This window comes from Corvus moneduloides, chromosome 4 (genome assembly GCF_009650955.1).
Source record: "Corvus moneduloides isolate bCorMon1 chromosome 4, bCorMon1.pri, whole genome shotgun sequence".
Taxonomy (NCBI): Eukaryota; Metazoa; Chordata; class Aves; order Passeriformes; family Corvidae; genus Corvus; species Corvus moneduloides.
In genome coordinates, this window is record NC_045479.1 from 13581232 (window position 1) to 13594340 (window position 13109).

The 13109-nt window shown below is 42.8% G+C and overlaps 1 protein-coding gene across 2 annotated transcripts in view; it reads right to left on the minus strand.

Annotated features, from left to right (window-relative positions):
* Positions 1 to 6383: 6383 nt before the first annotated feature.
* Positions 6384 to 13109, minus strand: part of STK38L (serine/threonine kinase 38 like) — a 45918-nt gene continuing 39192 nt past the window's right edge. For both annotated transcript variants that reach the window (XM_032106185.1, XM_032106186.1), the window contains exons 12-14: positions 12673 to 12768; positions 11702 to 11793; positions 6384 to 10531 (exon numbers count right to left, since the gene is read on the minus strand). In XM_032106185.1, coding sequence (XP_031962076.1) covers positions 10404 to 10531; positions 11702 to 11793; positions 12673 to 12768 — 316 coding nt within the window. In that variant the 3' untranslated portion in view covers positions 6384 to 10403. The remainder of the gene's footprint in view (positions 10532 to 11701; positions 11794 to 12672; positions 12769 to 13109) is intronic.

Genomic DNA, 13109 nt, shown 5'->3' on the forward strand with positions numbered 1-13109 from the left:
TTGCAAAGGATGTTATGTTCTTTCATCATCAGTTCTAGTGGTCAGTATCTAAGTTGTTAAAATTTATGTCGCTGCAGACAAGCGATCAGTTCTTTTCAGACATGGGGGCAGACTCTTAGGATAAAAACATCCTTTGCTAAAAGTGAATAAGAAAATGTGACTAAATACACACAAAAAGACAGTCGGGATCAGTCTCTTCTCCCAAGTAAAAAGCAATAGGATAAGAGGGAACAGCCTCAAGTTGTGCAAGGGAAGGTTTAGATTAAATATTAGGAAAAAGTTCTTCATTGAAGGGTTGTCAAGCATTGGAACAGTCTGTCAGGAAAGTGGTGGAGTCACCAACCCCAGAGGTATTTAAAGCACATGTGGACGTGGCACCTGGGGACATGGTTTAGTGGTGGATTTGGCAGTGCTGAGGTTACAATTGGATTCGATGATCTCAAGGGTCTTCTCCAAGCTAAATGATTCTGTGATTCTAAGGGCTTGAGAAAGCAAATCCTCACAAAACACTGCGAGCCAAATCCATTCGAACACCTATGAATTTTATGTAATGTGGTGGAAAATCAGCAGCTCACCTAGTTAGGTAGAGTTGGGGAAAGAAAAAACCCAACCAGAAAACAGGGATGTGTTTCCTTTGTAGATTTCAGAGATGTATGCAGAATTCACTTGTCTAAACTCCAAACTATAATCTTGAGGATGGTTCCTCGGAGGCAGTCCTGAACTCCATTCATGACATCTTTTATAATTGGAAGCTCCCAACACATTTCCCATCTGATGTGGAAGCTCCTTGTCTGTGTGGGAGTGGGCAGCTCAGCATCTTGCCCGTGGCTGAGCCCAAGGGTTAGAGCACGTGGAAGGAGCGTATGCATGGCTCTGACAGAATATTCTAGGGAACAGGCCAGGGAATCGTGGCTCCCAGCTGGGGATGCTGCTGAAGAAATCCCACTGTGCTTCTGTGACAGTGTCAGTGCACACTTATTCATAAGGTACTTTTTTCCCTTGGAAATCTGACTTGTCATTTTAGAGCTTTGTGTTCTATGTAATCCCACTGTTACTACTGCAATTTTATATATATATATATAGTCTCCATCATGCTGGTTTCAGTTGGTCTTGCAGAATTACCACTGTACAGAAGGAATTACAAACCCTTTCTGCCCTAAATGAAATAAAAAAACAGCAGGGAGAGCTAAAAATCAGGAGTTTAGATGCTGTTGCTGTCTTTGAGAAAACCGTTAGCATTAATGCATATTAATTTTATTCATATACCACAACTGATACTGAGAAAATTGTCTGAGAATTTATTCCCAGGAAGCTGAAATGTCATGTTTTGTCCTGCTAAAATACTGTCTTGCCCCAGTTTTGAAGCTGGGAGCTCCCACCTCCAGGTTTGCATCATCAGTGGACACCCAAATGTTAAGGGGATTTCAGAAGTGAGTCAGCCATACTGACTGAAAACATTTCAGGGACTCAGGAACCACAGAAAGTTGAAGATGGCTGTTGTTATAAAGCTCAATGAGTTAAACATTTAAATAGCTCCCCATAACTGTTTTAACAAGCTTAATAGCTAAACAGCTATTAAATACAAACTCTCTCCACATGGGAACATTATTGAGGACATTTTAAATTTTTATTTCTTTTAACTGACTCACTAGAAACAGAGCTACTGTACCTTATTTGCATTTTATTTCATATTTTTTAGTGCAATTGCAATTCACTGCAGAAGTTTTTGGCACTAGGTCAGAAAATCAGATCAGTCTCTTGGCAGTATTTCTGCCTGTTGTGTTCCTCATCCATGGTGCAGTGTCTTGTCACCCGGCACTTGGATAATTCCTACAAACATAAAGCAGTGCCAGATCATTACCACAGATTTGAGACATCATTTATTATACTTGTTTCTTATTCAAAGGTGATGATTGGACTCTTCACTGAACCTTTAATACATGACATTAACTGGTGTTTATGGCACAGTTTGCCTCGAGTCTTGGCAGAGCGGGATCCCAGTTTATGTAAGGCACTGATTCTGAGTAGGCCACACGATATTTTTGCCCCATTTTCAGGTGAGCACTTTCTCTTGAATAGCTTTCAGCTATAAAATAGGGAACAGAATGCTTTATCCAAGCCACGGATAGCCTCTTTTCTCCAAACAACTTATACAACAACGTGCTAAAGGGGTAAAAATAACAATCAAACCTCGGGGCAGTTAAATAATAGCCTGAGACTGAGCAGTTAAAGGGTCTGTATTATTCCTCCTTTTTTTCTCTTCCGTCACAGCCAAAGCATAGCATGTCTTAGCTGTTTCCCAGGACATGGGAGATGCTGTCCTGAAGAGGATGTGGATTTCTTTGTGTATTTGCTGGGGCCAAGCTGGCCCCACACACACCTCACCAACAAGACCTGGGAAAGGGAACACTGGGAGTCACTCTCCATTATTAGGGTGACTTGTGTTACTTCACACAAATGCACCCCTAGGTGACTGCTCAGGGTGAGCCAGAGAATGTTTTTCTGCTGAAACTGAATAGCAGGAAACTGAAGTGACTCAGCTTTGTAAGTACAATCAGAGATTTTTCATAACCTTCTCTCCCAGAACACAAATGTTTATGGTTTCTCCTCAGACCACGGTCTTACATGGCTGAAAGTACACAATCAAGTGTGGTTTTTGTAGAGGACATGTGAACAAGTTAGCTGGTTAAAAGAATTAATCTTTTTTAAAAAAAATCTATTTCCGTCTGTTATTTGTATTTTATTCTGCCTGAAGGTCACTGGATTACTTTTAAGGGCACCACAAGCAATTTGCTGACTTTGCTATAAATTCTGTGTCTGTGTATTAGTAAAATCTGCTGTCACTTTAAAGTTGAAGTTCTGCCCCAAATATGAGAGCCTTTTCCTTCAAAAATTATATAAATAGCATAATCATACTGTCATTGGCCAACAGTAAAAATAAGCTCTTTAAAATTATTTCTGCTCAATAATTACTATGGAAGCCCCTCAAAGAAGCAAAACAGAGCACAAAAAAAAAAAAAACCAAAAAAAAAACCACCAAAAAAAAACCAAACAAAAAAACCAGCAAAACCCCCCCAAAAAACCCAACCAAAAAAACCCCAATTCAGGCTTCACTAACAACAAACTGTGCTGTGCTGGCACAATACCAGGAGCATGGATTATGTTCTGCAGTATCCAACCAGACTGTGATAGGGATATACTCTGGCCTTGGATATCTGGGAATCTGGACAAACTCCTTGCATGATGAAACAAGTTTAACTCGAGAAGAGCATCCAAATCCTACTTGCTCTCCTTCTCTAATCTCAGTAATGGAGCCACCAGGATGATAATATAGTGTGTGATCTTCTAACAAAATTAAAGACAGTCAAAAGGATTAACATTTTCCAAAGTGCCTGCTTCATTTTGGAGTCGAGGCTGGCAAGGTTTGTGCCCACAAAACAATTCACTTGCTTCTAAATCTCTTACCCCACAGTCTCTCAATTTGATGGTGCCGCTTCTGATTTAAAAACAAAGTAATCTTCAGTTTTGAAACAGCCTTTTTGTTCCTGGCAGAAACTGGTAATTTCTGAATGCCTAATGAGAACCTAAAAATGGCATTTAAATAAATTGTACATTTTGCAAAGTTTCCTCGAGGCATTAGTTTGATTTTGTTTATTAAAAACCAGATGATATTGTCCTGTTTAACAGCAGAAGTGCCATGCAAGTTTCTTACACCACTGCATTTGAAGCCAAAAGGCCTCCTCTCCACATCCTGCTTTTCAACCAGCTGAGTTGTATAAACAGTGAGATCTTTTTGTCTCATTTGTAAGGAACACCAAAGCATGGCATCAGCAACCAGTTTGCTTTGAAGACCATTCTTGTTCCTGGTTTCTTTGGGCTTTAGATAGGGATCTTTTGCTGACATCAGTGGGAGTTGGATGAGACCTCAAAGAAAGCCTGCTGGACTGAAGATCCTGACATGTGTGTCTAGATTGCCAGTGATTTCACACTGTCCTGACCAGAAAAGTTACTGCAGTTCTTATCTGATCATTCACTAGTATTAAGTAGGTATAGTGAAGTCAGAAGTAGAATTAGGGAAACCAAGTGTCCAAAACTGTTGCAGTTTTGCACTCACAGTAAGTCACTGCTCCTGTGTCCAGTCTGTTTTGTGCACGGCCACACATGCACAGACGAGGTCAGGGGGAATGTCCTGGCATCTGCCTCCTGTTGGAGATCCATCACCTCCATCTCCCAGCCTGTACAGCCATGCTGGGGGGCAGATCTTGCCCACATCTCTGGAAGGAAGGAGGGAAGGTGTTAGCTCCATGTGTCTGTAACACTTGCTCTCTGTAGCTGCAGTCTCTCTTGCAAGACGTGGAGCAGGGGCTGTGGTTACACTTTTGCACAACAGCTTCAAGGGGTCAGCGCTTACCCTGCTCATGAGCCGCCCTCTCATCATTCAATTCCAAGGGCAGGAAATGTAGAGGCAAGGGCAAAGATTTTGTCTTTGGAGTGGGGAGGATGGGCAGAGGCACCTGGAGGGGAAGGAGCTGCTGCCAGTGGAAGTGAACTGCCTGGGGACAGCATGGAGAGCCAGCACATATTCCTGGAGGAGGGAGAAGCTGCAGCAGATGGTGGCTCACTAGAAACAGATTAAAGCAGCTGGTACGGAAACAAGATATGGCACCGAGGGTCAGTTCAGATCCGAAACAAACTGTTCCTAGCAGAGCTGGGGCTTGATTGGGAAAGGAGAAACCTGCGCTCATTCCCTCCTCAGCATGAGAAGGTTGAAGTCTGTGCACCCCATCTCCCCTGGGAACAGGGACCTCCACGGGCTCCGATAACCTAAGGAGTGGCACTGGGAGGAGCAGGAGGCAGGAGGATAAGCTCTCTCTGCATTGGAAAGATTCATTTCCTCTCACACCCACTGTTCCTGAGTGATGAAGTGTCCAAACCCTGGTGCCAGTTCAGTGCATGACAGCCACACCAATTTTCCCTTCAGCTGTCCCAGTATCAATGCACCTGGAACCCGGTGGTTTTTAGGAGCAGGCATTCCATGCTGCAGAGCCTGGCACGGCTGAACTCAGCGTGGCTCACAGGGGACAGGGCCTGCATGCACCTTTAGAACCCACTTTCACTTGGGAAATCCAACTGTGGGACAGGCATTTTAGTACCTCTCTGACATTTAAAATTCAAACCTGTAATGAATCACATTACCTTAGAGAAATGGAACCACAGAACCGTGAAGGTTGGAAAAGACCTCCAAGATTTTTTGGGTCCAACTTGTGACTGATGCCCACCTTGTCACCCAGACAAGAGCACTGAGTGCCACGTCCAATCTTTCCTTAAAGACCTCCAGGGATGGGGACTCCAAACCTCCCTGGCCAGCCCCTGACAACCTTCTTCATTACCAAATACATTAAGCACTTCCCGAACTACAAATGTATCCTTGCCTAGTCTAGAGCTGGGAGCCACTATTGTCCTCACTCCCAAGACAGACTGTTTGGATACTCCTCCCCTTCTCCTTCCTTAGGAAGATTGTCAGAAAAAGCCTTTTATTGCCCAAAGCATAATTGCTTTGCTTAGGTACCAGGCACACTTTGTAGAAGAACAAAGAAATGAAAAATGTAGACGTTTGCAGTATGTCTTATAAACCCTAAATTAAGATCACATTTTAAAAGAGATTTACTCATGCTGAAGGCATAGCCTTCATATTTTCCATTCAAGTGCTTTTTCTGAGGAATACCTGATTTGGAAACACAAGGAGGTAAAGAACTAAACTTGTATTTCCTTATGATGTGTAGCTCTGCCATACAATCACGCACAGTTAAGGGAAGAAAAGGGTGATCCCATTAAACAGAACTTGCAAAATTCTGTTGTATTTTTACCTTTACTGAGAGCAGGAATTCTGGAGTGGAAGGAGGGATGCCCCTTGTTCTTCTCAGGAGGGCTCCAGACAAGGCCAGGCAGTGGCTACTCACTTCTCTTGGCCTTCAGCTGCTCCACTCTGATCATTTTTTTACACAATTTTCACTGCATCTGCTGCTGCCGCTCTGAACTTGGCAGGGAAAGTGGAACAGTAGGACAGAAAGGTTTCTATAGTGGATCAAAGGACACAAGTGCCTGTGGAAGCCTTTCCTGGATAAATTACAGCCTATGGGGAAGGTAAGACTCTGGAGATCAGTAACCATTTGAGAAGTAGCTTCTTCACGTGACTGCAGGTGGGACAAGTCAAACAGTATTTGCTTTCTCTGCTTTCTGATTGAGTGTAACAACACTGGGGTGTTTAATTGTCTGTGGAATTCAAGATGAGAATCCACAAAATAGGATCTCAATTCCTTAGATGCCTCCCATTCTGGAGGAGAAATCCAGTACACCGGGGTGAAAGAAACAAAAACCGCGACTTTACAAAAAGAATGCTACTTTTATTTTCAAATGCTGTAAAAAGCCTCATATAAATTTTTATAATGCTTCTATGTAACTTTCCCAACCACAACTAATGAAACAGTCTAGGAAAAATATAGCAGTTGCCATTTTGACTCCAAGAACGAGCTGCTGTGAGATCCCAACAGTAAAAGGACAAGGTACGGTGTGTTACAACGCCTGTAATTGCTCTTGTTACTGAGAAAGTGAGAGCACTTCCTAAGCATTACCTGGGCTAGGCTGCAGCATTCCCTGCTTGCTGGGCACAGGAGGAATGTCAGCCCTAGGGAAGGAGCTGACAGCAGAGCTGTGTGCCATTCCTGGTGCCCATTCCTGGTGCCCCCAGCTGATCTCCCCCCAGCAGGTGCCCTTATCCCAGACTGTCTCCAACGGCTCAGGTGGGGAACAATTGACCTATAAAAATAACACTTCTGTAACTCTCCAGCAAGGCAAATTGAACAGTGCAAATGCAGTATCAACAAGATTTGATTTCTGAATGCTGGCAATTTTTTTTTTAACTCCTTCTGCACACGAGACAACCTCTGCTGATGTCCTGTACCTAAGGCCACTCACTCACGCTGACTGGAGATGGAATGAAGTGCGCAAGCTCAGCTGCAGTTCCCAATCCAAGCTTCCTCCCCACTTTCAGGGAATTCTGATCCAGAATTTGGATTCAGGCTCTCCACTTCCATCGATGCACTCAAGTTTCCCCTGCTGGAATAGGTAAACGTCCCAGCAAACCTCTGATAACAATTTGCATAAACAATTCCACGTTTTAACAAAAGCTTAACAAAACATACTTCCAGAAAATAAATTTTCACATGGTTGCAATCATCAAGCCATTTCAGGATCTTTGGTACTCCAAGAATAAGAAAAATAAATGGCACAGTGACAAACATTGCCAAAGGAAAACACACAACCATCCAAAGGAATCAGACAGAAATAACAAAACTAAAGATATGTTGCACTTCCTTTTTTTTTTTTTTGAAAGCCAGTGTAGATTAACCTGCTGTTCTCTTTAATCCATTACAGTGTCACAGTTTCACCTTTAAAAAAAAACCCCTATCATCCTAAAAGCAGTAGTTAATATTGTTTAACTTGACTTACTGATTAAAATAACGCTATGTTTACAAAAAAATTTTAAAAAGTCAACTACCACAATACAGGAGTTTATGCTAGATAGGCTGCAGGCTGTTGTTTCCTTATGGATATAGCTCCTATGTGAGCACTGATATGATTAATCATCTGCAGTTTTAAATGAGTATTATCCTTAGTGTTGCAAATAGAAGGGTTGAGCTTTTTCCCGAGTTTGTAAACCAGTGAGTATGTACAGACGTAATTGTTTAATAGATAGCTTTAAATTAAGTGTGTATTTCTCTGCCCTCCCCTAAGCCCCACAGGAAAAAAAAATCACCAGTATCACTGCACATTTGCAGTTTCCATGAAACTGAACTTGTCTCAACAAGTTTGAGCAAAGACTTCTTTGTAGGTCACGTTAATGGGGTTACTGTGCTCTTCTGAAAGGTGGTTTTTGCAGGAATTCCAATTCCAGTGCACACGGTACCCCATGGATGAGACTGGAAATTAAAACCAATGAAAATTGTTTTGAATAGCAGTGTCTTTTGAGGCCAAGTTTGCATCTCAGGATTTTTTTTCTGCCTGAGCTTCCCTGTCTTGGAGTCAAGGCCTTAGCAAAGGCATTTCCTTTCCTGAGAAGCCTCAGGAGCTGCTGGGGCACTCGCAGAACGATGTCTGAAAGGTGGATTTAAGTGAGTTATTGTTTTTGTACAGCCTTTGGATGGCCACAGGTTGAGCCTCACCACACTGACAAGGCTAATAACAACACTGGAGAACTTTTAAGGACCTTGCCCCAGCAGCAGTACAGGGATGTTAATTAGTGTAAAGTCTGGGAAGCAAACCTGGGAGATCAAGGAGCTGTTCCCACCTCAGTCCAGCATTCAGGCAGAAGTTCAGCTTAGCTTTGCTCTGGTGTAACACTGGACAGCCCTGAGGCACTGGCTACTCCTCTTTGAGAAGCTGAAGACTGAAACTGTTTGGTATAAATAACAGTTATTAGATGCTTGAAGAGAAACAAAACCATGGAGGAAAGGCAGGATCAGGGAACCTGGCTGGATCAAGGAAGACTTCCTGCACATCACAGGCACTGATGCACAGAAATCTGGCAGGCAAATGGGCTCTTATGCAGCAGATGAACATCCCACTGTGTTTTTCAGAGCATACAAATAATTCAGAACAGCTGATACCACAGTGCCTAACAGCAATAAATATTTCTCTAACAGCTTTATAACAGTAGCTTCCATATTGCTGCAAAAGCCTGTCCAGTGGAATCTTTCCTACTGTATGCCGAAACATCCTGTGCTCCACTTGGAGGGGGCTGCAGACATTTTAGGGTGCCTTTCACTGGTGCTCAGAGGAGGGAGACAGCAACAGTGACTCTGCTTGTTCAGCTGCTGGAGAATTGTTCATTGCTGTACGGCTCTTTTGACCAGAAAATGACAGCAGAGATCTCTGCTGTACTGTGACAGATTCAAAGCCCTGCAGATAAGCTGTGAGTGAGAAAGCTGTGAGGCAGAGAAAGTCACCAGTGACCAGATAACTGCAAACTGTTCAGGGAGTGCAAGTCAGTCCTGAACTGCTGCTGGGCTGATGAACAAAAGCAGAGCCTGCACATGGAGGTATTTCATGGAGGTATTTCTGCTTCTGTTTCCTCTGCCCAGGGGAAGGAGACCTGGCTCAGCTGCCAGGTTGTCACCATCCTGCAGACTGGCCACAAGAACATTTAGGTGGTCCCTGGAAATTGGGCTGCAGGCTCAGCTGATCCCTTGTAATCCCATGGCCATGCCAGGTGGAGATACTGGAAGAAAAGGAGCCCACTGGAGAGTCTGAGTCTAGTGGGACACTGTTTCCTCTACGTGAGCAGAGGCTGCTGTTCCGGAGAGAAGAGGTTAGAGCAGGATCCCTTCTGCCTGCAGCTGCTCAGGGAGGAAAAAAACCAAAAAGCACCAATCTGATCACTGCTCTAGAACACATTTTGCAGAGAGAAAAGAGGATGTTTGAATTATGAGCAGCTCAAAGATTATCTGCTTTAGAGCAGAGGCAGGAACGCAGTCTTGGAAACTCTGCCTCAAACTCTGCCTCAAAACTTCGTATCAGAATGTTTCCCTTCTGCTAAAAATACTGATAATTTTTATTCAGATTCCTTTTTTCTTCTGAAATTACCAGCAGGCATCATCACCTCAAACAGCAATACTGCCAACTATCATTTAAAGCAGAAAAACCACTGAACAGATCACAGGGACTGCCTCACTGCCACACACTGTGGGAAAAGGGACAAAAGGGATGACGATAAAGGGCTGGTAAAATCCTGCACTGGGGGCAAGAGAGGGCACACAGGACACAAGGAGGCCCAGAGGACACTGCTATTTAAAATAATTCCATGTGCTACAGTCATGGGGGATCTGCAGACCACAAATGGAACACCCCTGAGCAACTGCTCAGAGAGGTTTGCAAATGTGGACAGTTTTTTTATACTGCATATCTAAACCCCACCAGGTGAGCAGTACAACAACAATGCTGCATCAAATGATATGTTTCCCTCCTGGGTGGATTAGATGGTTTACAGTACAAACAAAGCCACAGTACAGAGAGGCATAATTAACCGTTATCCACACGTAGGCAGTGCAGGAAAAGGGATGCACGTTCCTTTTATTCCAGTACCTTTGTATAATAAAGTTAACAAAAATATTCAAATATTAAAAAAAAAAAAAGAAAGGAAAGAAAAAAAAAAGAAAAAAAAAAAAGCCAGCTGGCACTGCCAACTAATTCCTGTAGTAGTCTTAGAAATCCTAATCCTGTAGAATTTCTGTGTGAAATCGATGCGCACCAGAGTCGATGTGTTGATAACTAATGCCAAGTGGGCCTGGTGATGCAGCTACCTGAGGTTTGTGTTTGCAATTTCCTTCGGGGGGTTGTGTTCTGTTTCACAACTTCCCAGCTTTCATGTAGGAAGGGATGGAGCCACGCTGGGTGAGCCCTTCAAACCTCTTGTAGGTGTAATTGAGGAAAACCCAGTCTTTGGACTTGTAGTCAGGTTCCGTCGTGTTTGGCACTAGAATTCAGAAACAAAAGCAAACACCCATTAAAACAGTTAAACCCAGGCTGCTTCTGAGAGGACTTTTCACAGAGCTAAACAGCTCTGAGCTCTTATTTCCTTAGTCAGCAGAAACTCCTGGAAGAAATCGTGTTTCTAATCAGGTCAGTTGCCTTTTGTCAATGGTCTGAGTTACAATTTCAGGATAGAATTCTGAAGCAGAAAAAGGTGGGGTGGGGGGGTTGTTTTGCTTTCTTTTTCTTTATTACATCTACACACTTTATCAGGCTTCCATACCTTGACAGAAGCCCCTAACACACCCATAGGATACACAATTACAAACCCCTTGACATTTCTGATGTTCTGATTTTTATCTACATGTACAGTACTGTTTCCAGTGGGTCTGAAATGCCAAGATAATACAGATGTTCTTGGCATTATGCAAATATGGGCTTAACCAGCTTAGGCACTGGAGATGAGTTGCTTTGCACCAAAAGGACAAACTTCCTCACCATTACATAAAAGCCATTTCAGAAAAGAAATAACCAACAGCTTTTGGATAATTCTTACGGCTGGTAACATAACTACACTTAGCAGACAGCAATTAATCACTGTTAAACATCTGCCAATCTTCAAGTAACTGAAACAATGCGACCTGGGACTATTTGTATGTCAGAGAACCAAGCCCTTTACATATGAAAACTTCCTACAACTTGCCAAGAGAAATCAACAATTTAAAAAAAACCCTGAAGTGATTTACAGAGCCACTCAGGTTCACGAATTACTGTGTTAGGTAATCAACTGTCTGAAAATTCTCACCCACAGTATCTCAACAATTATGTTTGGCACAAACCTCAAAAGTCATTGAAGATGAAAAGCAAATCAGTGCATGATGTTTTACCAGAATCTGGTTAGACAGACTGCCTGGCAGAAAACTCCACTGCTTTCTGTGCTCACTACCTGTGCAAACTGTTTTTACCAATGGCTTTGACTCTTAAAATCCCTGGGCTTTGCAGCTGTGAGAGATCACAGATTTACACTCATATTTCAAAGAAAACATAGAGACTTGATCTAGAGACTAACTTGATGAGGGCATCAGAAAAATGAATATAAACAACAATAAAGGTATCTGTGGAGTATTCTGGCATGTCCCAGATGGAAATTTGGAATTTACAATGGCAGTCTCACCTGGCTGTAAAATGTCTGATTCAGGAAATTCATCAAAGTTGGAAGTATCATCAATACTCTTGATTTCTATAGGGATTGCAGCTGGTCTTTCCCTGCAAATAAAGATAAATGCCAGAAGAGTGAATATTAGGAAATGAGACATTAAGTTCCAGCTTTAACTTAGCTTTTTACACTTACAACTTCCTTTAATGCAGAGCACAAGGGTTCCACTGAGTGCATCACAGATGAATCTGACTCTGCTGTTTGCTGACACCATGGGGAGATTGTTTGGTTCCCTGTCCCTATTGGTGTCTTCCTGGCAGGCTTGGGGCAAACATCATTTTCCCATTAAGGGAGAGAACATTCCACACTTATCTGCCACACAGCCATCACCGTGATGTTGTCACCAGCCACCATTGTGATTACTCTGTTTCACAAACACAGCCCAGCACGATTGCACTTGCAGCCAGAGCTTTATAATTCCAATGCTCATCAGCCTGGACCTCATCCAAAACCTTTGGACTGCAGCTCCTCTTTGTGACACTCAGCATCTCTCTCCCAAACCACACTGGCTCTGCTTTAGCAGCTCCACAGTCAGGGAGCCCTTTTAAGGGGGCTTTTGAAACTGCCCAAGGAATGTCCCCCCAAAACATTCACACTGGGACAGAGCACTGTGGGAAAGGCAGTGAATTACACCTGTAAACTCATCACAGTTCTAATTACTACACTTACAATTAAATCCACAGCCACCCTACAACAATTTATGTTCTGGGCAGTCTGGAGCAATCTGAGGTATCTCAAGACAGCTAAACTCGGATCATTTCTATGAATGTCAGCAAGGCCTGAAAACCTTCAGTGTCACCCACCTACTGCAAGTAGCTGCCTTTCAAAATGAAAGATAAATTGGAAATAATTGTCTTTGACATCGTATTTCATGAAATTCTTGCTTTCGTGGCTTTTATTCTCCCTGTAAAACGTGTGTATATACGTACCTGATATGTCCCCAGTCTACTCCTTCAAAAAATGGATGACTTTTTATTTCCTCTACTCCATTGCTACCAATTCTATTTTCTGAGTCGATACAAAACCTGGAAAAGGAGAAAAAACAAAGGGAATGTTATGATGAATTCAGACAGAAGCAACAGTATCCAGTATCAAGAATTTCAAGAAGTTCTTTCAATTGTTCCCCACCACTTGGGGTAACCTCAAAGCAGCCCATTGCATCTAGGAGAGAAGGGAAATACCAGAAGCAGAACATTGTTAAATCCCAAAACAAAAAGCTTTGATGATGCCAATGACTAACACCTTTTCTAAACTGCTGCATCCCCATTTTCCAGGTTTGTGAAAAGTTGCTGCATGTTCTAGTAAGATCAGTTTGGAATGGAGGCTTAAATCCTTACCACTGAGAACTCCTCTGCATGTTCTCAAC